A 24,876-nucleotide genomic window follows, 5' to 3' on the forward strand; every position below is an offset into this window, starting at 1 on the left:
ATTTGTACACTTTCACAGATATTAAACAGTCATTAAACCACCGTTCACAGAACACTATTACTTCTAGCGAAGCCACCGTTATTACACATTTAAACCTAAAGAAACATAAATAGACAAAATAAAACAAATCATACAACTTCACTCCTCGCGTTCCCGCCAAAAAGTTCCTATCATAGATAATAATAGATATTATCATAGATTATACACGATATTAGTTAATACACTTTATTTATGTATGGAGTGGGGTGGACTTTAATCTCTTTGTTTTGTTTTGTATTGTATTTGTGTGTTGAAGTATTCCGAAACATGTGAACATCATCGTATTGTTGATCGTTTTCACGAGATAAGACGCGGTTAAATTTTTAAATTATCAACCAGTTATGATTATCGCTATTCAAACTTTAATATTTTTCCGCCAGTCTCTTTTAACCGCGTTAGATAGGCTTTTGAGGCCGTACTTTCAAAAGTTCGCACTGTCCCTCACTAAAAGTTCCTTTGAATCTGATGACGATGAACCCGATGAAAATGTTTTCGCCGAATATGACGATGAAAAAGGCGTTATTTTCTTCCCACCAATGTATGTACAGCGATATGCTGCTATTGTCGACTGTCTACTGGACGAACGGTGGAGCGGAAAATTGGAAAAGGTTTATAAAATAATGGTTTTTCATAATTATAGTGAATGGACTAGACGAGTCCTATGGAGACATACGGATGTTATGGGTTGACTGGTTGACTGGTTGAGGTCATATTTATCAAAACATGTAACATTGAGACACATGAATAATTTGCAAAATACATTCAAATGAGGCTATAATATTACTGTAACATAATAAAAGTTTTCAAGAAAATTTATGATTGCATACATTGTATTGCTGTGTATCTTAGAAAAATTACCAAAGTTTTATAAAAATATTAGCAATATTTTGTAATGTAACTTTTATTCCATGGATTTAAAAAAAAATAGTTAAACGTCCCCATACTGTTCTTGGATTGCAGGCTACATAATACCTAAGTGTGGACAATTAACCCTTACACAACCTTACACCGGCACTTAGCAAAAAAATAATCTTGTATTCAGTTTTAATAATTGTGAACTAGTTTGTACTAAAGATATTTATTTGAATAATTTGAAATGAAAATACTTTTATTATAAAACTTGGATAAACTGATTTATTGTTGCAGGTGGTAGACCTTGGTTACCATGATATGAGTTTCATTAAGTACCTGAAGGAAGTTTCCGGAATCAAGTCAATTTTGGGAGTTGATCTTGAGACTATACCATTGCAGTGCTCATCAGACTTGTTGAGTTGTAATGAGTATGCACCTAAAAGAGAAACACCATTACAAATTTCAGTATGTATACTTGAAAACATTTAGTTTCATTGATAAAAAAAGCAGTATTATAATATTAGTGTATAATGTAATAATTTTATAAATGAGTTCTTTGAAGACAACGAAAGTTTAATGTTAACTTAATAATTTTAAATGTAATAAAATTTCTTAAGTAACATTAAAAAGATCTACAGAAACAGTTCATCTTACACTGCTTGATATTGGATCTATTTTATGACCAATGTGCCCCATCTACTTATAACTCACAATCGTTCAGGCTAAGTTGGGTAGCATAGGTCTCCCGTGAATCACTTTATTATTATTTTGATTGCACAGGGGAAAACCTACTGGCTCAGTAAGCTTCCTGGCTTAATGAGCTCAATGTACCTTAGGTAAGTGAAGTGTTTATGATGTTGAATTATTCCCATTCCTTTGTCAATTCTCACGCAATGCAGCAGTAAACAATATTTGCATATTTTTTTTAATTTAGTACAGTTCTGACCTATCCTGTTTCAATTATGAAACTAAAGTAAGCTACATAGTGAAATAAAAGTTTCAAACTGTTCCCAGGGAGAGCAGAGCTAGTTAATGATACTGAAGGCAATTATCTAAAAATAATACATTCAAAATTTTATATTTATAAATCACACATACTTCTGATTAAGTTTCAAGGAGTGGATTTGTCAAGGCTATAAAAAATTTTAAAATTCAGGATTAAGAGAACCTCCCAATGGTCCCAGTTATTCAGACAGAACACATCTTTGTTCAAATCAGTGCCATATTTATCACTAAACATAATTATGTTCTACTTAAAAATTTCAGCTGCTCCAAGGCAATGCAGCAGACCCAGATTACAGACTTATTGGTTGTGATGCAGTCATAGCCATAGAAATGATAGAACATATGCTACCTCATGACCTGGAACGACTTGTACACACTGTGTTTGCATTTATCAAACCATGGATTGTCATTTTTACCACACCAAATGGTGATTTTAATGTACTGTTCAAATCATTAGAAAAAAATGGCTTGAGAAGGCTCGATCATTTTTTTGAATGGAGCAGAGATCAATTTCATGATTGGTAAGCCGTTGATACTATATGCAAGTCGTTTTCGAGCTACAAATTATAATTATTCGAATAATTATTATATAGGCGGTTTTTAGTTATTTGTTACTGTTATTGTTACTAGACGATTTTTTTTTTGATAACGCCATCTTGTTGTCTTTAAAGCGGTTAGTTGCCCTCAATCAAGAAAAATAGTATTATTATTCGCCAATAGAGGTCGGGAAGAGTTCATTATTGAAAACACGAATAAAACAACATTTTCTGAAAATAAATCGTAGCTACATCGTTTTATCGCCCCCGAAATCCCCTGTATACTAAATTTTATGAAAATCGTTGGAGCCATTTCCGAGATTCAGATTATATATATATATATATTAATATACAAGAATTGCTCGTTTAAAGGTATAAGATTAAAGTAAAATATAATTGACTTGTTGAAAGTCATATTCTGTGACGTAAAATCAATTGTTCTAAAAATCATAAATATAGATATATTTTTTTTGGAACGAAGTTCCTTACGGCAGGCTTGGAGGGGATAGGGATTTTGCTGCGCGACCGAACTGAAAAAAAAGTGATAGTAAAACCGTAAGAAAAAATCCGTGGAAAAAAGTGCGTGGAATAAAACCGTTAAATGAGACGTGCGCAGGCGCGACAGTCGTATACACAAGCGAGTAGTGTATAATACCTTTCTCTTTCTCCCTCTTTCTTTTCGTTCTCTCATCCCTTCTCTCTCTATTTTGTAATTATTTCTATTTCTATGTAATTTTATGTTGTCAAACAAAAATAAAGAGACATATTTTGTTATTTTAATTGATAATTTGAATAACGATTTTATTTTTATTTTACGTAATTTATTATTTCCTAAAATACTGAATTTCCTAAATAATTTCCTGTACTTAAAAACTAATCAGCAAAATTTAAGAGAAAAATCAAGAAAACCAACATAAAATTGAGCACGAATTTTTTTTTGCAAATTGTGTCGATTCTACATTAGCCGAAGGAACTTCGTTCCTACCTGGTGTCCCACGACACCACATAATTAGTTTTTTTTTTTTAATTTCAGGTGCAGTAATATAGTTACAAGATACCCTGAATATACAGTTTCATGCAGAGGTATAGGACCTGGGCCCGAAGGCACAGAGCATCTAGGCTGCTGCAGTCAAATGGCACTGTTTGTTTCTAAGAACTATCATAAACAAAAAGATTTGAATCTCAATAGTTTAGCATTAGTCGCTAGTAAGTGTTCATTGGAACAAAATTTTAGTGTAAATCACTACATAGTATAAAACAAAGTCGCTTTCTCTGTCCCTATATCTGCCTGTCCCTATGTATGCTTAAATCTTTAAAACTACGCAACAGATTTTGTTGCGTTTTTTTTTTAATAGATAGAGTGATTGAAGAGGAAGGTTTATATGTATAATAAAATCCAGTAAATAGTGGAGAAATACTGTTATTTTTGAGCTTTCTAATGTGATGTCGTAAATAATCAATAATAAAATTTCATGTTTCCGATGCGAAGCGAGGGCGGGTCGCTAGTAAATTCTAAATTAACTTTTTTATGTTGAGTAAGATTTGGAGATTTTAATCATGTATTGTTTTAGAAAAAGATTTAAGTACTCTATCGCTTTACAAATGACAATAATGCTAGTAATTTTACAGATGATTCTGTTCCTAATGATTTAAGCGACATGATTGATAATTGGGAGAGTCCAGAATTGATGACGGAGATGATGATTTATCCAGTTAATAAGTAAGTTAACATTTACAAATGCGCCCCCGATTATTTTAATGTATAAGCCGATCCAATTATTTCACCAAGATCATGCTATTTAATGTCGTGCGTGCGTATTTTTCCTTTGGTATTTCGTGAAATATGGGTTTTTGAGAATAAATCGGAAATATTCCCGAGTTCAAGACCGAGATCCAACGCATAACTTACAATAATCATAAGTTATTTGTGAAAAAATAATTGAACACTTCATCAATACAGCAATGGTGACTATTTGTCGGTTATTACATTTCAAACTTAATCGAATTTTGCAACTAATGAAATGTGATGAGCCGCTCGAAAAGTACGTGTTTTTAATTGAAATCAAAAGATTGGGTTCTTATTGAAACACCCTGAATTAGTCGATCGGATCTGTAACACTGATGCTAAAAGTGGGTTCAGCTAGTGGCAGGCCAACGCCGCCTAACATAAATATACTTCATATCGTAGATGGGAGGACGAGCTCACAGCCCACCTGGTGTTAAGTGGTTACTGGAGCCCAGAGACATCTATAACGTAAATGCGCCACCCACCTTGAGACATAAGTTCTAAGGTCTCAGTATAGTTACAACGGCTGCCCCGCCCTTCAAACCGAAACGCATTACTGCTTCACGGCAGAAATAGGCAGGGTACCCGCGCGGACTCACAAGTGCTCCTACCACCAGTAAGATATGCCTTATTTCCAGTATCGAATCGTACACAGATATCACGATTTCCGAGAAACAATCGCAGGTCACGTTTTACGTTCCATCAAAACGAAATTCATCACATAAAATAGAGTTTCAAGACAAATCAACACAATGTAACCTAGATTTTGAACTAGCGAGGAATTTTTTAATGTTCGACAATGAAGATATGTGTTTTAATATTTTGTATCCAAGGAAGAAAGTCGTTAACAAAGTATATGAGATTGAAGATGTTTACAGCAGGTCATAGCTTAAAGATTTATAATATTCTAGTAGTTTCACCAACTTTTATTGTAAATAAAACTCAATACAGTAATAAAACAATTCTTAGCTGTTTATCAACAGACGGAAATTGTTTTTTTTAAATACTAAGATGTATTTTAAATACCTACATATTAGTATCTGATAATAGCTATTATATATTCGTAGTTGCCATGTCCATTGCGGGCTTTACACAATGTAATTTGAATCTTAGCTTAAATAGTTTTAAAAATAAAAATCGAAAGCACTTAAACATCGAATACTGATTTCGACGATATTCAGCGACTATGGGAATGACGAAACCTAGTGCGTTTAAAATTGCGATTAACAAAGCAACAGCTTAGAACGGATCTTTAGTCAGTACTTAGTAATGTTGACCTGTTTTAGTTCTAGTAATGTTTATCATCATCATCATCATCATCATTATCCTGCCCTTCTCCCAGTTACCTAGGGTCAGCGCAACATGTTTTCTCCTTCCATACTCTTCTGTCATATACCATTTCTTCGCTCACTCCCCTCTTACCCATATCGTCTTTCACGCAATCCATCCATTTCTTCTTAGGTCTACCTCTTCCTCTATATATCCTTCCACATTCATAGTTAACATTTTCTTACCAACCTCATTTTCATTTCGTCTCATCACATGTCCATACCATCCCAAACGCGCACTATGTAAAGTTCTAGTAATGTTTAATTACATTAATATTATTACATGTATAGATTTTAAGGATGTGATCACAGGTGATATTAATATTTGTAAATTTAACGAGAAGTATCTTCACAGATTGAACTGTACGACGCTGCAAGTTAAGAAATTCTCTAAAACAACACAAGGTTTGATGGCGAAGAATAAAGTGGATGCTTTAGTTCACACAAGGGAAGTAGTGGAGGAAATTAAACATCTCACGAAAATGTTAAATTTTAATAAAAGCGGCTTGAATCAACAAGATGAGAAAACGCACATTTGGTATAATTTCAACTGGGGCGAGAACGCGCCGTATTGGAATCAGTATTATAAAATTGTTCGAGAATATAATTATCCATTTGAGGTGAGATTTCTGTGTCGAAATAGTTCATTCTTTTTTTTTAAATCCTACCTATGTTGATGGTCTAGAGTGACCATATCAGCGTCATCGGGCTAGTAGGTGAGCTCACGGGGCTCAAACCTGACGACGTTGCTAATACTGACCCAAGCAAGAGCAGTGCTTCGCAGAATTTACCACCAGATCGAAAACGCGACCCACTGAGAAGATCCGGCGAGAAACTCAGTGGGCTTAGTTCTTTTAGTTCACATCATTCGTTCATTGCAATGCGATATTTGGCGGCCTTAATAATATCTAGCAAAATATTTAATATTTATTTATTTATTTATTTCTAAGGTTTATTTTTTACATGACTAGTAAAACGTTGATCAGTAAATAATGTGCATATTTTTAGTAGTTTCTATTTCATCTTTGTAGACCAAATCAGACGACTGCCGCATTCTGGACTTGATATCGGATGAGATGAATAGACTGATAGATTTACAATATGATGATATATTATCTGTTGATTTAAACAAATTGGAGATTCCCCTGCAGCATCTGATGCAGACAGTTCAACATATAACCGATGATGTGGATAAAGTGAGGTAAATTAGTAATGAGACATTTAAAAAAAAATGCTAATTTTATTGAAACAGTATTCGAATTTGGTTCGTTCCAGCAGAATATCATAGTATTGTTTTTTTCCATAAATTATTGTTTTCTATTAAAATCAATAGGTATTGGTCATTAATTATAATTAATGAAAATATGAATTGTAGTGATAGATCTAGTGAACAGATTACTATATTGGTTTATTGAAGAAGTATTGCACAAAGCGAACTGCTGAATGAGTCTCAAAAAAAGTAGTCTATATTTATATCTCGTGTCATGACAATGGGCTACTATGTCCACCGGCTAAAATAATCTATTACCGCAATAATCAGTCATATTGATTGCAACAATTGTTTTACAGAGAACTTTTAGAATGGAACGGATATGAAGTCGTGAATGACATGGTGATATATTCAAGATTGGCTATCGACAATGTTACTATCGATTCACAAATTGACGACTGGCAAGAAAACGAATCAGTATCGGATGTAAAGAAATTTAATTAGTATATTGTATTTTGATCTATACTACCTCGGATAATGTTTTTGTTGAGTTAAATTACAATAGAGTTTCAAGGTAGAGTAGAGTAGAGTCGTTGTGTGGAGAAGCTGCTGCTGCAATCGATTCTCCGACTCTGACGGCACAGCTTCCCACAGGCTCATATACACAAGCTCCGCATGTTCTAAGTACCACCAAGATTCACCCTCACTACGGAAGAGGAATTTGAGGGAATAGAACTGGTTCTCCAACCCATATTCCGCTAACACAGCTAAGCTACTTGGCGGCGGAGTCTGTTTGGAGGGTGATCGGCAGCCAAAATGGCAGGGTTCTACCACCGATTATGCTTTAGGCTCCTGACCTAGCGGTAATTTTTTTTTTTTTTTGTATTGCCACCTGGTGTTAAGTGGTTACTGTAGTCCGTAGACATGTACAACGTAAATGCCGCCACCCATCTTGAGATTCGTCCTAAGGTCTCAGTATAGTTGCAACTGCTGCTCCACCCTCCAAACCGAAAGGCATTACTGCTTCACGGGAGAAATAGGCAGGGTGGTGATACCTACCCGTACGGACTCACAAGAGGTCCTACCACCAGTAACTTGTAGCTGGTTAAAACTACGAAAGCGGCAAACATCAATACCCTAGTGATCAAAATATCGCTGTAAAGCAAACCAGGCCTATCTAGGCGTCTGTCCACAGGTAGAAACGTGTCGGTCGATACTGACCGAGATGTTTGGATCATACCAATACTCCACACGAACTTCTTTTTGTAGGTTGTCGATCAAAACTGTTTTTCGTGGTACTCTAGCATTAACTAGATTTCATTTTGTTGTGTAGCATACTCATATAAGTTGTGATTTTAGAATTTTATGTAAAATAACTGGCATTCTATTGGAATGTAGATTAAATATTTAAATTCCTTCTATATTTATTAGTTTTATTTAAATCCCGTATTTCAAGTTTAAATAGGTATGTATATGGTAGGAATATCAGTCTTAGTTAAATATCAAGAAGTAGGAATGTTGACTTAACGTGAAATGATGACTATCAAAATTATATATATGGGGCACAATCCAAAAATCACTAGAATACCATATTAATATAAATAAAATTACGCATTTATTATTATCAATTTATATTTTCTGATGTTTCGAAAATTTTAAAGGTTTCGTGATGGTTAAAAAAAGGTGAGATTAAACCGTAAAAGTAGATTTAAATAAAAAATCTAAAACTCATGAAGATTGAGTATGTACTAAGAGTACATTAAAGATTTTATATAAATCGAAATATACATACATAGGTATATAAAATTGACTGTAGATATTTTTATACTGTATAAAGTGTATGACAGGTATATAATACACGCATAATATACTATAAAGGTATTTTCTGTAACGTATAAAATTAAAGATAGGGTTAGCTTATGTTGGGGGTCGATTGCTTCCCGCTTCCGTAGGTTTTACCCGCGATTCCCTACAAGTGACCCCTGGGTGGTGCAAAACGGGAGCCGAATACATAATCGGTGGTAGGACTTGTCCGACTGGCTGGCGACCACCCTCCAACTAGAGTCCGCCGCCAAATAGCCTAGCTGTGTTCCGGCGTGTGGGTTGGAGAGCCAGTGTTATTCCTTCCCTTTCCTCTTCCTTGTTGGGGGTGAATCTTGGCGATACCTGGAACATGCGAAGCAGACGTGCGTGTGAGCTCGCGGGACGTGATTGTTTGACGGGGGTATAGGGAGACCCAGTGAAACGGTGTTCGCCGCCGCCCGCCGGTCAGTTGGGGACCTGAACCCGGGTGTCACTACTAAACTCCGCCCCGGGAAGCTGTCCCGCCAACCGGTGTAAAATCCTGTCGTGCGGTCGTCGTGCCGGAGTCGGAGACCGGAGTGGATCCCGGCGATCGTACGCAGGGTGGACTGGGGGCCCTTCCATGCCCTGCGTCAGTCGCTCACGCAACCCGTGGTCGAGCACGTACTGTGCTCCGCGCTTTATTCAGGTATTGTCACGATTTCGCCTCGAACATCCTACCCCACCCAATCCCACTCTCCAAATAAAATTATATGAAAGTTCGAAAAAGGAAAAGGGTTTTGTCGGCGATTCCCCATTCCACATTTAATGTGGATTTCAGCAATGTAAGGGGTCTACATAGCAACCTCGACGCCGTACACCATCATCTTGAGACGGCGCAGCCTGCCCTCCTTTTTCTGACGGAGACGCAGATATCTGCTCCGGATGATACTTCGTACCTTGAATACCCCGGCTACGTATTGGAGCACAACTTCCTGCGTAAAGCCGGGGTGTGTGTATTCGTCCGGGCTGATGTCTGTTGTCGCCGTCTACGAAGCCTTGAACAACGGGACCTGTCCCTCTTGTGGCTGCGCGTAGATCACGGGGGTTGTACCCGAGTCTACGCGTGCCTGTACAGGTCCCACAGCAGTGATGCAGGTTCAGCTCTGATAGAGCATGTGCAAGAGGGGACTAACCGCGTGCTTGAGCAGTACCCATCTGCGGAGGTGGTGGTTCTTGGAGACTTTAACGCTCACCACCAAGAGTGGTTGGGGTCCAGAACCACTGACCTCCCGGGTCGGGCTGCCTACGATTTCGCCTTGGCCTACGGCCTCTCCCAGCTGGTGACACAGCCCACCCGTGTCCCAGATATTGAGGGGCACGAGCCTTCTCTGTTGGACCTTCTGCTGACCACCGATCCAGCCGGATACAGTGTGGTGGTCGACGCTCCACTTGGATCGTCTGATCACTGCCTTATCCGTGCTGCCACACCACTCTCTCGTCCTAGTCGTCGAACGACGACCAGGTATCGAAGAGTTTGGCAGTATTTGTCAGCAGATTGGGATGGATTGCGTGAGTTTTACGCATCCTACCCATGGGGGCGGTTCTGCTTTTCCTCTGCTGATCCTGACGTCTGTGCGGACCGTCTTAAAGACGTGGTGCTCCAGGGGATGGAATTGTTTATCCCCTCCTCTGAAGTGCCCGTTGGGGTTCGCAGCAGACCCTGGTATAACAATGCCAGCAGGGATGCTGCACACCTCAAGCGGTCCGCATACGTTGCATGGGATGATGCTAGGAGACGTCGGGATCCTAACATCTCAGAGGAAAGGCGGAAATATAACGCCGCTTCCAGGTCCTACAAGAAGGTTATTGCCAGGGCGAAATCGGAGCACGTTGCTAGAATTGGCGAGCGACTGAAGAGCTATCCCTCTGGGAGCCGTGCTTTTTGGTCGCTCGCCAAAGCTGCAGAAGGTAACTTTCGCAGGTCTAGTCTCCCACCACTACGCAAGTCCGATGACAGTCTGGCCCATAGTGCGAAAGAGAAGGCTGACCTTCTGGTCAAACTCTTCGCCTCGAACTCGACTGTGGATGACGGGGGTGCCACACCACCGAACATCCTCCGGTGTGATAGTTCCCTGCCGGAGATCTGCTTTACACAGTGTGCAGTCAGGCGGGAACTCCGACTCCTGGACGTCCATAAGTCGAGTGGGCCAGACGGCATCCCTGCAGTGGTTCTGAAAACGTGCGCCCCTGAGCTGACGCCTGCGCTAACGCGTTTGTATCGCCTCTCTTATTGCGCTAACAGGGTTCCGTCTTCATGGAAGACCGCCCACGTCCACCCTATCCCCAAGAAGGGTGACCGGTCGGACCCATCGAGCTATAGGCCTATCGCGATAACTTCCTTGCTTTCCAAGGTGATGGAGCGAATAATTAATATACAACTCCTGAAGTATCTGGAGGATCGCCAGCTGATCAGTGACCGACAGTACGGTTTCCGTCACGGTCGCTCAGCTGGCGATCTTCTTGTATACCTTACTCACAGGTGGGCTGAAGCCTTGGAGAGCAAGGGCGAGGCTCTTGCTGTGAGCCTTGATGTCGCGAAGGCCTTCGACAGGGTCTGGCATAGGGCACTTCTGTCGAAGTTACCATCTTACGGAATCCCCGAGGGTCTCTGCAAGTGGATCGCTAGCTTTTTGGATGGGCGGAACATCACGGTCGTTGTAGACGGTGATTGTTCTGATACCATGACCATTAACGCTGGCGTTCCACAAGGTTCGGTGCTCTCCCCCACGCTTTTCATCCTGTATATCAATGACATGCTGTCTATTGATGGCATGCATTGCTATGCGGATGACAGCACGGGGGATGCGCGATATATCGGCCATCAGAGTCTCTCTCGTAGCGTGGTGCAAGAGAGACGATCAAAACTTGTGTCTGAAGTGGAGAACTCTCTGGGGCGAGTCTCCAAATGGGGTGAATTGAACTTGGTTCAATTCAACCCGTTAAAGACACAAGTTTGCGCGTTCACTGCGAAGAAGGACCCCTTTGTCATGGCGCCGCAATTCCAAGGAGTATCCCTGCAACCTTCCGAGAGTATTGGGATACTTGGGGTCGACATTTCGAGCGATGTCCAGTTTCGGAGTCATTTGGAAGGCAAAGCCAAGTTGGCGTCCAAAATGCTGGGAGTCCTCAACAGAGCGAAGCGGTACTTCACGCCTGGACAAAGGCTTTTGCTTTATAAAGCACAAGTCCGGCCTCGCGTGGAGTACTGCTCCCATCTCTGGGCCGGGGCTCCCAAATACCAGCTTCTTCCATTTGACTCCATACAGAGGAGGGCCGTTCGGATTGTCGATAATCCCATTCTCACGGATCGTTTGGAGCCTCTGGGTCTGCGGAGGGACTTCGGTTCCCTCTGTATTTTGTACCGTATGTTCCATGGGGAGTGCTCTGAGGAATTGTTCGAGATGATACCGGCATCTCGTTTTTACCATCGCACCGCCCGCCACCGGAGTAGAGTTCATCCATACTACCTGGAGCCACTGCGGTCATCCACAGTGCGTTTCCAGAGGTCTTTTTTGCCACGTACCATCCGGCTATGGAATGAGCTCCCCTCCACGGTGTTTCCCGAGCGCTATGACATGTCCTTCTTCAAACGAGGCTTGTGGAGAGTATTAAACGGTAGGCAGCGGCTTGGCTCTGCCCCTGGCATTGCTGAAGTCCATGGGCGACGGTAACCACTCACCATCAGGTGGGCCGTATGCTCGTCTGCCTACAAGGGCAATAAAAAAAAAAAAAAAAAAAAAAATGTTGTAATTAATTTCTATTGACTTTCGTTCGACCAATGAAAATTCAAAAGTTCAAAATTCGACCATAATCACTGACACTCGAAGACTTAAATTCCTCTCACCAAAGCCAGACAAGAATGTATCTTTGCGGATTATAATATTAAGATTTGTTACAGAATTTATTAGTATTTGTCTCGTTATAAAATATATAGATCAAGATTAACTTTTTATTTTGACGATATTTTCAGTGGGACACAGCGGATTTTCGTTCCACATCAATTTCCGATGGAAGTGCAAACCAAGACTACCATGGTTTGATTTATTTTCGTAATCCACAATTTTAAAGCATTTTTCTTTTAAATGATAATTCTTTAGCAGTTAATTGTAAATTGATTAGAAAAAACTCGTAGTTGAACTTAAAAAATATTTTAGAATTCTTTAAAACACCTTTTCTTCGATTAACTGAATACAAAGTAATGAGCAGACTATTAATTAGATTATATGTTTTAGTGTTTGAAAGTGTAACACATATAAAAAAGATTGCAATTTAATTTTAAAGTATAAAATTTTGCGATTATATTTAGCCCGTTTATCGGTCTCGATTATAATTTTTGAATTAATTATTATTAAATGAAGGCTTTACCGGATAGGATGACATGAATACAGCCTTAAAAAAAATAGTTAAGATAATTTGAAATCGATTTCCGACCTTGTGCCTTTCATATTTAGTAATTTTATATAAATTTTTGTTAAAAGCTTAATTTAGGTTTTAAAATAACGTTACATACAATTTGTAAATGATACCTGAAAAGGCTTTAGTGTATTTGATTTTTCTCAGTATTTTAATTACATACAGTATGGATTCCCATCGTTATTTCTTAGTTTCGCAATTTTGAAATTATTTTACGTAGTGTTTTATAGAATACTAGACATGAACCGCGATTTCATTTGCATTATAATTAAGATAGAATATTGCACATCCTGATTTTATAAAGTATCTACCAGTCTACGATATCATTCGTTCATTCCATTATATCCAAAGTTATACCAAGTTATTCAAATGTTCTTAAATATGGATTTTTTTATTTTTTTTTGTTAAGTCGAAATTACCGGCTTAAGTTTTATTTTCTTAATTGACGCTTTGATTCACGATAGCTCCGCGATGGTTTGGATCGTATAGGATTTTTAATTAAGTAAAAAAAGACGGGCAATAAATTTCATATTCTCGATACCTCGATACCAGCGGTTTGGCTCTGCCTCTGGAATTGCTGACGTCTGTGAGCGACGGTAACCACTTACCATCGGGCGGGCCGTATCCTCGTCTCCCTATATGGTATTAAAAAAAAAAAACTAACTAAACACTAACTCTGACGAACATTTGACCCCAGATAGGTAGAAAGTTCGTTCACCCGGCAATAAAAAAAACATCGACAAAACATTCTTACGTTACATCATTTTCTTTAATAAAGCCATCTTAACAAGTAAATAATATAGTATTCCTTCTTCCAAAATTTACAATGTGATTTTTAACATAAATCAAGGGCGATGCTTGCTCCGGGCTATTGACCACAAACTACGTAAGTTGCGTTCGATGCTGACCGCGGGCGAGGATATATCCACTGAATTGGACCGAGCGGTCTGCAGGCTGATGAAGCTGGCTCTCCAGTCCAGCAAGTACCGTTGTACCCCGCCACCGGCGAAATGGATGCAGTGCAAACTGCTGGATTTGTTGACCCTCACAGAGAAGGCTATCGAGAAACGAAAGAGGCATTACATCGAGAACTTTCCGTTGAAAGCGATCGAGTGCGGTAAGTACAATAAGGAAATTATTTAGAACTAGCTGTACGCGTCGCTGGGCATTTAAAATTAACATTATTATTTCTCACCCCCAGAAACATTCTCATTAACGCCCCCGCAACTGGTGTAGGGAGTCAAACACTCATATAAATATTAGCCTATCCATTAAGTTTTCTACATGGATACCAAGTTTCAAGTCAATCGGATGCATGATTCAGTGGTTATAACGGAATATCCGTAAAGACCACTGTAGATATATTAGGATAGATATAATACTTTTAATTGGTATTTTTTTTAAATGGCCACTGGACAATGGATTAAAACGAATTGACCTTCACTTGTTGTTAGGCGTTTAAGGAATTCATAAACGTCACAGCGAGAATGCCGCTGCTCGCCTTGGAGTATTAGATCGAAGGCTAGATTGTTTTAGGAAGTCTGAAGTCGTCGTGGCCTCAAGGATAAGACGTCCGGTGCATTTGTATCTTGCGATGCACCGGTGTCCGAATCTCGCTGGCGGGTACCAATTTTTCTAATGAAATACGTACTCAACAAATGTTCACAATTGATTTCCACGGCGAAGGAATAATATCGGGTTATAAAAAAAATCAAAACCCGCAAAATTATAATTTGCGTCATTACTGGCAGCAGGACCTCTTGTGAGTCCGCACGATCGATTCCGATTAAATTCGTGTTTCTTTAGTAAACTAACTATCAGTATAAATCTATTTGACGTGACTTGAAATTTTATGCAATTTCATTTTGCTCACTGCAATTTATTCAAGAAACATAACAAGTTTCTGGTGGCAGGGGCTCTTGTGAGTCCGCTCGGGTAGGTACCACCACCCCGCCTATTTTTGCTGTGAAGCAGTAATGCGTTTCAGTTTGAAGGGTGCGGCAGCCGTTGTAACTATACTGAGACCTTAGAACTCCTACCTCAAGGTGGGTGGCGGTATTTACGTTGTAGATGTCTATGGGCCGTAACCACTTGACTCAAGGTGGACCGTGAGCTCGGTCACCCACCTAAGCAATAAAAAAATATTGGATTCACCGGGAAATAACCGTAAAATTTACCGCAAATTAAGCAGGCTGGTGGTACCTACTGGTGCCTATTCACAAGAGGTCCTACCATCAGTAGGCGTAGTATGACGCAGATACCTCACATACATTTATTTGTATTTTCTAAATAAAACCTTGCAGATCCGGCCGTTTTTCCCGGACTAACCCTTGAAAATACTAAAAAAATTGGCCAGTAAGTAATTGCACGTTTCTATATTATTATTGGAACGAAGTTCTTTACGGCAGGCTTGGAGGGGATAGGGATTTTGCTCTGCGACCGAACTGAAAAAAATGTGATAGTAAAACCGTAAGAAAAAATCCGTGGAAAAAAGTGCGTGGAATAAAACCGTTACATGAGACGTGCGCAGGCGCGACAGTCTTATACACAAGCGAGTAGTGTATAATACCTTTCTCTTTCTCCCTCTTTCTTTTCGTTCTCTCATCCCTTCTCTCTCTATTTTGTAATTATTTCTATTTCTATGTAATTTTATGTTGTCAAACAAAAATAAAGAGACATATTTTGTTATTTTAGTTGATAATTTGAATTACGATTTTATTTTTATTTTACGTAATTTATTATTTCCTAAAATACTGAATTTCCTAAATACTTTCCTGTACTTAAATAAAAACTAATCAGCAAAATTTAAGAGAAAAATCAAGAAAACCAACATAAAATTGAGCACGATTTTTTTTTTGCAAATTGTGTCGATTCTACATTAGCCGAAGGAACTTCGTTCCTACCTGGTGTCCCACGACACCACATAATTAGTTTTTTTTTATTAAGTTTTCTTAAACCCAACTGTTTGTCAGCCGTATGTATATCTTTTCCCCCCTACCTAATTACTAGTAGCCTAGGGGCTATTTCAGCTAAGCTGGGACGGGATTGTTTATGAAATCTTCAATATTCGTACATTTAATTTCGTACGTTTGTTTTAATTCAACATTATATACGCAAATTTGCATTTCAGAAACGAAATCCTTGAGAAATATAGCTACTTGACTTTCTCTACGGGTGCGTATGTAATTACAATTTTGATTAACCATTTATGTACATTTCAATATTTTTCTTTCCGCCCTAATGACATTATCGAGTGTCTACTAAGTTACAGGGAAATATGAACTCATCAGTCCATATTAAGATTTATATCTTGGAAGATATTACGGTCGAGGCCTGCAAGATCACACTAATTGTTTATAAACACAAAGTCTATAAACATATTGCAGTCATCTGTAAATTTTCGGTACGGTTTAGGAAGAGTAAGCGTGGGAATACTTAAATATGGACGTTGTAGGGATTGGGGTATTCGCTATTATGCTCTATTTGCAGTGAGCAAACAGAAAAAGAATTTGAAAAGTTTGTTCATTTTAAATTTCTTAACTCAACAAATCTTTCATGAAGATACTTTTTGCTTCAGAAAAATTAAATGCAAATGAATTCACACCCCGACCCAAATATTCACCAATTGACATGGATCTAGAAGATGACCTAAGTGTTTCTAGTACAGATCTATTGAAAGGTGCGTTTGAACCTAAAAATTTGTGTTTTCTTTTAAAATATTTAACACAATGTTGCTTTGACATTTGAGCGATTTTCTGCTTTAGATATCAATAAAAATACCAAGATTTTTTCAGTAGAATACGAATACATTGAAAGATTCTCACCAACTCGTGAAACTGATGAAAATAAGTTAACTCTGAAGAAGTTTGATGATGGTCTCAAAGATTGGGACGATAACGACATGGAGGCAAATCTTTGTTTGGATCATGATTATAATAAATACGATAATAGCTCTGGCGATACGGATCACAGTGCGAATAATAAAAGACTTAAATTCAAAAGGTCAAACAGTTACAAAAAGCGAGGCAATAGAAACAAAGTTGCTAATAAAGTTGACTGCCTACGCAAAACCAGTAAGAAATGTTTGGAGGAAACACCACGAAGACAAGATGAAAGGAAGTCATCAAGTACTAAAATTATAAAGAAAGTCATAAGGAAAAAGTCCAGTTATAGTTGTTTGGTTAAAACATGCAGTTACAAGGACATATCAATGGAATATGGTATTTATACGATGAAGATTAAACGGAGCTTGGAACATAAACGTTCGACTGCAACTAAACCGGTAAGATTTTGGACATTCTAATAGTTCAGAGCTTAGAGACAGACGTTAAAACTTAAATTTTGAGAATTTATGAAACGGCAAAGGGAAAATCTTCCATCGAGTGGGTGTTTTTGCTCGGAATGCTATCGTTCACAACTTGTAAATATTTACGCAATATTATTTTGAGAACGTCTTTAACGCCATTCAGGTTTTTGTCAAAGATCATCTAGTATGTGATAGATATCTATACTACATATAAATATCACCACGCCGAATAATGTTTAGTTTTTATTTACAAACTATTCTGTTCGAATGCCATAATTAGGAATCAATTAAAATAATCTTAATCTGCAGATACCCGAGAGTCTTATTGAATTATGCCATCCGGAAATGACGTTGCAGAAAAACAACAATAAATTTCACTATACCCAGCAACAAGAAGCTCAAGCTCAAACTCAAGATATTGGAATGGATCAAGATTATCAAAATATATCCGCAGTAGAAGAAAGCTTTTTTATTGATATTATTTCAACGGATAATACAGAAACCTTAGCTCTGAGACGTACTATAGGCACAGATCCAGATTTTCTTGATGATAATAATAGTGTTGTGCAGAGTGAGAAATTGATTAGAAGTGTTAGTAACGATGCTATGAATGTATTTGATATTTGTCAGGCAGCTGAAGTTGCTACAGTTCCATCACAGGCTGTATTCATCAGCGGTAAGTCAAAAATGCATTAACCGACTGTTCTATTCTTTGTTAATTAATATGAAATATGAATGAATGAATGAAATATGATATGAAAAGTTATTAAAATATTAATATTCACAATAGGGTCTGTAGACTAAATAAAATGTAGAAAAAAATGTCTTAATGATAAAATCGGTCAATTATTGTTTTACTTTTAGACATTTTAATTAGTAATGATAAATCTATATTTAAAGATGTTGATGAACCCAGTACATCGAAAGGCATACGACATATAAGTTTAGATGTACAATGTGGACCCGATGAGATTTCTAAATACTGTATGCTTTCGCCTGCAACTTCAATGGATAGATTCCCAATGACAACAGGAATAAAAATTGGAGATTCTCTCACTAATTTAGCTACAAAAAGCACTGACTGCAGCACCTCTATGCTAGATAGTGAGCAGTGTAATATAGTGACACCTAAAGCTAAGAACTATGGGATACGGATTCAAGATTCAGATCCTTGCTTTAAATGTAAAATGGATAGCTCGACGATAACTCAAGATGAATCATACATAAATACAGAAATTAATGATACTGCTGAATTAGCAATTATTGGTATCACTAAAACTGACGATTCTGAATTTCCTTCCATTGAAGGTTTGTCGAAAAGCTCAGAACTCGCCATACAATCTCTACATGGAAATGATGCAGTTACAACGGTTGTACCCAAAGTGGCTATGGCTACAGGAAATATATCACCTACAAAATGCTTAACTCCAAGATTGAGTTATGGAGCTGTGCACGTACATAGCTACCGGGAGAAGCAGGGAGTGCATGATGTTGTTTATCAAGGAGAATGGCAAAGATATAGACCTAATACCAGAGGTGAACCTTTGAAAAGTCCGATTAGTAAAGAAACAAAACTGACAGTCGACCGTAAGAAAAGATCTCCAAAGGAGAAAATTATTGGAAAGGATGCAAGAAAAGAAGTTGAAAAGCAGAATTATAAAAAACCTGTTCAAATGCGGAAAGCCTTGGAATCTAAAACGAAGTCATTGGTTCGAGAAGAGAATACGATAGTTTCCAGCAAAGTACCGAAGATACGCGCATATAAAGGAAGTAAAAAGATAACAAAAGTAAGTAGCGAAAAGACATATTTGTTGTGCACTTTTTTCATTGTTGGTTAAACGTTTATTTCTGTTTAGGTTGCATCGAAAGTGACTGTGAGGTATGTACCTAGTAAAGTGCTTAGTTTTTCATTATGAATATTTTAGAATTTCCTTCTAATAATTTGGTTATGGCATGTAGTAAATAACACTTAAATGTTTTAGTTCGATTTCGTCAAAAAATTCCAAAGGAACATATGTTGTTAAAAAAACTGATGTCACAAATATAAAGCCTGATGGACAATATGGAAAAGCATCTGCTATTTTACGAAGAAATTACATACCGTTGTACTTAAGACAGCGAATGAAAATGGAGAAGACACTCTCGAACGTAAATAACAAATCTATTAACAATCTCATAGAGACGACAGGCATATTTCAAATTCACAAACAAAATCTTAAATCGTTAGCGAACGAAAACAATAATTTTAATTTTAATAAAGAGTGTCGTGAAAGATACAATTTCCTGGTTTATCGTAATGAGAATGAAAAGAAAGATAAGTCTCTACTATCAAAAGTTGCAACCAAGGCAAGTTGGCAGAGTAAGGAGAGGGCGAATAGATCTTTTAGTCCTCAATCACAAAATAGCTCGACATGTTCCTCGCCTAACAGCATAGCTACTATACGCGTAGCATTCAATAAAAAGAGTTGTCAACGAGTTCGTCAGAGTGCTTCGCCACCTTTAACGTCTAAAAGCTTAGACCCTAGAAAATCCCAATCACCTGCATCAACGAAAACCTCAATCATGAGAACAACTGGAAGGAAAACAAAGCTATCTGAAAACAAAGAAAACATCCCTCATCAAAATGAAAATATCAATAAAAACAAAGACAAAAGAGTGTTCGTGAGAGATTCAAAAAATGTATACATTTCTCAATTGAAAGTGGAAAGTACATCCAAACAAGTGGACCGAAAGAGTAGTGTGAAACAAAAAAAATCACTCAAATTAAATACCACTAGTTTAGATAATGCAACAGATAAACAAACATCTGATTTAAATGTAGAGTCTGAGATAAAAGCGCACAATTCAAAAAACTTACTTGATAATGAAAACGTTTGTGAGACCATTTCACATTTAACATCCATTGTAGAGCCATCAATTAAAGTTCATATATCTGAGCCGACACTAGAGAAAATAATCAATAGGCAAGGCCTAGTAACTGACTGGATTGATAGTTCGAATATAGTTCTTACGGCTACTGCCGATAACGTTGCAATTGGAATAAGGCAGTTGATAGAAAGGACTCTAGATTTTATCGATGATTCTGTTGATGGCGACATTGGAATTGATTCTGAAACGGTGGTACTAAACCAAGAGAATCACAATTTAAGCGGTGACGAAATTCTATCGCAGACAAGTTTCACATCAGCCGTAGACGATGAGAGATTTTATTCTGGTTTAGAGAACGAAGCCAATAACGCACCGACATGTTCATTTAGTTCAGCCCTAGACGAGGAGTTTTTGAGTTTAGGTAGCATGGGACTCGAAATCAATGAATTTGATTTGTTATCATTCAAATCTATGCCGTCTCATTCTGATTACGTCACAGTAAGTGATGTGGCTTCGAGAATTGATTCTATGCGGGAATTATTTGAACGTAAAGATACACAAGTACCTCAAGTATGTATAATAATGTTATTATTTAAATTCGCGATGAATTACCATTTTAATATGAATTTTATTTTATTACAGAAAGCGGCAGGTACGTTAGCTATTCAAGCGTTCAGTGGATTTTCTTTGAACTCTGAGCCGATTGTGGGCGACCAACCGGATCGTGTAAATTTGATTGATTCAGAAACCGGTAGCTTGGCTGTGGAGATAACCAGACAAGCTGTTTGTATTACAACGTGTGTTAATTAGCAATTAATTGAAACTAATATGTTTCGATCCTATATAAATATCAATTTTATTAGACTTCCGAAGAAATGTTCGTGTCCGGAAGATCCTCGGAAAGCTATGAATCGTGTGTGTTAGACGAAGACGCGGTCGTACCAGATTGGCTGTTCAGAATTATAAGCCAGCAACAAGAGGTATTTGCAAACATAATTAGAAGAGATATCTAAAGCCGCTTTCAGACTACGCTACTACACACCTTTTACACAAGCGGTCTTTGGACTACTCACACCCAAAAAACGGATAATGCCCTGCGTATACAATATAATAATGCCTTCAGGGCGTTGTAGAGGCTTCCACCTTATTGTAGTGCATCAGGCATGTTCGCCAATGCACACACTGATGACTACTTCGCGATAATGCCCAAAAAGGTGGCATCCATTATGCGTAGAGTAGAAGAAAGCACCATCAACGTCTTGAGGGTATTAGCTGAAAGACTGGATGGCCAGTCTTGGGTAGGTTCATCAAGTTGCATGTTCTACATGCTGCTTGATGAGGCTGCCAGGGACGGAGTTGATAGATTTATTTAAATACTAACATAGTTCTTCAGTTATTTGTAATACTAACACAATATGAGATTTGATGTCTTGAAATAAAAGTTTTTTATTTATTTTATTAATAGCATATAGTATTATAATATATAGCTCATAGCACAACAATATCACACACCATACATTACTTTAAATTATTAGCTAAGTATAGGCTTCTATACTATATGTTACTATAGTATAGCGCAGTCTGAAAGCAGCTTAAAGAAAAATACTTATAATTGCGTTATTGGTTTTAAGATGTCCGAGGAACCTGAAACCGGTGGTTTAATTATTCCCCTGCCATACGATGAGCCAATGGCTCTCGCTGAACCGATGTACGATGTGAACAGTAACGTGGTGGAGCCTGTCGGAGCCGGTTCTGGTGCGGGCGACGGTCGCGGTATACACAGTGACTATTCACAGGACAGTTCTGGTAGAGGGACTTCTTTAAGCTCCAGCGACACTTCGTCTGGAGCGCGTAGTGAGGTGATTAAAAAAATTATTTTATTGGTGTTAGGACTTGTGAGTCTGCGCGGGTAGGTGCCACCACCCTGCCTATTTCGGCCGTGAAGCAGTAACGCGTTTCGGTTTGAAGGGTGGGGCAGCCGTTGTCTATACTAATATTATAAAGAGGAAAGATTTGTTTGTTTGTTTGTTTCGAATAGGCTCCGAAACTACTGGACCGATTTGAAAAATTCTTTTTCCATTAGAAGCCGACATTGTCCCTGATGAACATAGGCTACTTTTTTTAATTTTTATTTTATTTTATTTTTTTGGTTTCATGTGTGTTTTAATGTTTCCGAAGCGAAGCGAGGGCGGGTCGCTAGTACTTTATAAGCTGAGACCTTAGAACTCATATCTCAAGATGGGTGGCGGCATTTACGTTGTAGATGTCTGTGAGCTCTGGTAACCACTTAACATCCCGTAGGTCATTTTTTAAGAATAGTTTTGAATCGCTTTTTTTATCTGTTCCTGGCTCTAGAAATTAGTTTAGGAGTTTTGATTTTTATTCCTTTTTATTTTTGCAATATAATTTAGTATTATTTTTGATAATTATTCTTAAGCACTGTTGTTAAACGGAGTTTTTGATTTTTCCTATTATTTTTTCGTTTACATAACATTACGAATTCACTCTAGCTGAAAAAAAATCTTTTGTATCCAAAATATTCTAAACCGATACAATGAGTATTAATAACAAAAAAAAATCATTTGATATAAACTTTTTAGACGATCACAATCGACCCATCATCGTTTGCAGTCCAACTGGAAGTTGTTGGTGAAGGTATTGATGTACCAGATTTGAACCAAATTAGATCCGAACAATCCCTCAACATTGAAGGTGAGATTCATCCATAGACAACTTAGATCTAATTACGAAAATAACTTTAGTCTATGGTATATTTTGGTGTGTTCTTAATTTTAATTTATTGATAGTTGTAGTATGCGACCTATTTCGGGTTATAAGTAGGTATTCTTTATTTAACTCATTTCTATCTAGTGATTACTCGAACATATGCACAATGCAGTAAATTTGATTGAGTGCAAAGTAGAGCAACTAATGAGTGTATTTGATTTTATTTGGATTGTATTTGTCATTAATGTCATAATTGTCATATGTCAATAATATATCATATTTGGCAAATATGACATAATTTTTGTAGTGAAAACCTACAAATTGGAAATTGTGATTACGGTTTCCTTATTTGATTATTATGATCTCAGGAGCAACTAACTCGCGACGAGTACGCGAAAGGCGCACTATTGACCAACCAGTTACATCGAGTGATGTTGAGGCCGATGTTAGTTCAACTGACACTGACGTTCCGGATTCCGATAATTAATTATGTTTCCGTTTTAAATATTTATATTTTGGGCCTAATAAATTATGAGTTAATTTTATTGACGTTCTTTGAATTGTACATTTACATTGAATAGGTTACGGTAATGACATTAGATTTGATTCGGTTGAATATCCGAATTTACTGGTGGTAGGACCTCTTGTGAGCCCGCACTGGTTGGTACCACCACACTGCCTATTTCTGCCGTGAAGCAGTAATGCGTTTCGGTTTGAAGGGTGGGGAGTGGGGCAACCGTTGTAATTATACTGAGACCTTAGAACTTATATCTCAAGGTGTGTGGTGGATTTACGTTGTAGATGTCTATGGGCTCCAGTAATCACTTAACACCAGCTTGGCTGTGATCTCGTCCACCGCTCTAAGCAATAAAAAAAAATTGAACATAATTTTTAAAAATAAAATTTTAGGAATTATGGTATTCTTTCGCATCTATTTTTTTTTTTTTTTTTATGATTGAAAGTTTACTGGTGGCCCGAAGGCCTTTCCAGTTTCACCAGGACAGGTGGGCGAGCAAAGGCTCAGCCAAGAGGGGTGGGATTTGCTAACAACTGCCCGAGCGCCTCCGAAGGAGACCTAACAACTCAAGAGCAATTGTTTCACGAATGAATCTACTACCGGATCGGAATCGCGACCCGCTGAGAAGATCCGGCGAGAAACTCAGCGGGCTGATGCATGGGTTAGGTTGCACGTCGACCTCTTTGTCGAGTTCGACGAGTACGGTTACCGGGGTCCCTAAGCCTGCCCCTAGTATTAGAGCTGAAGGCATCTAATGCAAAGGTTATTGGATCTGATGGATCCGTAAGGACGTGTCTAGGGCGTCGACGGTGACTGGCTCCTGCATGATCAGGATTCGGGGAGTAGTCAGCGGCGGCAACGATAAGGCGATTATCATGACGCATAGCCTTATCGAAGTATCGTTCCGACGCTGACTTCATGTATTTCCGAATTGATTCGAGGCCCAGGTCGTCGTGTAGGTCAACGTTCCTCACGAACCACGGAGCCCCGACAGTTAACCTGCAAAAGCGGGATTGTAGGGATTGGAGGGTGTCTATGTGTGTGCGGGCCGCGTGAGCGAACACCACACTCGCGTAAGTCATGACGGGCCTTATGCAAGTTTTGTAAAGTGTCACCTTGTTCCGAAGGGACATTTTACTCCGCTTACAGATCATGGGGTAGAGTCTACCGAGAATAAACGCGGCACGATCACGGACTGATTTTATATGCGGGCGGAATGTCATCGATGCATCCAGGGTAACGCCCAGGTACTTGACCTTCCTGGCCCAGGGTATGGGTTGTCTAAAGAGAGTAATCGGGGGTGTGAGATTCCTCCTCCTAATCCGGGAGGAAATCCGTGTGGAGCTTCCCCTCTGAAATAGCACCGCAGTACTTTTCGCTGGGTTGATGTCTATGCGCCATTTTCGGAACCACTGTCCTAGGGCTAGGGCTGCGCTCTGAAGCT

General features: G+C 38.4%; 1 protein-coding gene across 1 annotated transcript; it reads left to right on the forward strand.

Moving 5' to 3' along the window:
• The first annotated feature begins 212 nt into the window (after positions 1 to 212).
• Hen1 (Hen1 methyltransferase) lies at positions 213 to 23,460 on the forward strand. The gene is made up of 24 exons (XM_089732759.1): positions 213 to 647; positions 1,186 to 1,356; positions 2,158 to 2,417; positions 3,466 to 3,638; positions 4,062 to 4,152; positions 4,857 to 5,099; positions 5,902 to 6,166; positions 6,578 to 6,747; positions 7,116 to 7,242; positions 12,572 to 12,650; positions 13,865 to 14,131; positions 15,318 to 15,369; positions 16,145 to 16,188; positions 16,592 to 16,693; positions 16,812 to 17,296; positions 17,630 to 17,996; positions 18,221 to 19,107; positions 19,177 to 19,199; positions 19,303 to 20,758; positions 20,831 to 20,971; positions 21,052 to 21,168; positions 21,820 to 22,047; positions 22,789 to 22,900; positions 23,284 to 23,460. Exons 1-24 carry the CDS (start codon positions 381 to 383, stop codon positions 23,400 to 23,402), a joined length of 6,246 nt encoding a protein of 2,081 aa, XP_089588885.1. The 5' UTR covers positions 213 to 380; the 3' UTR covers positions 23,403 to 23,460.
• The last annotated feature ends 1,416 nt before the right edge of the window (positions 23,461 to 24,876 follow it).

This window comes from Bombyx mandarina, chromosome 15, assembly GCF_030267445.1.
Source record: "Bombyx mandarina strain Sakado chromosome 15, ASM3026744v2".
NCBI classification, from domain to species: Eukaryota; Metazoa; Arthropoda; class Insecta; order Lepidoptera; family Bombycidae; genus Bombyx; species Bombyx mandarina.

Coding starts and splice junctions, on each gene's coding strand:
- Hen1 (XM_089732759.1), top strand. CDS start 381: ATGATTATCGCTATTCAAACTTTAATATTTTTCCGCCAGTCTCTTTTA. Junction 20,972..21,051: donor TGGAGATAACCAGACAAGCT/GTTTGTATTACA, acceptor CAATTTTATTAG/ACTTCCGAAGAAATGTTCGT. Junction 21,169..21,819: donor TTATAAGCCAGCAACAAGAG/GTATTTGCAAAC, acceptor ATTGGTTTTAAG/ATGTCCGAGGAACCTGAAAC.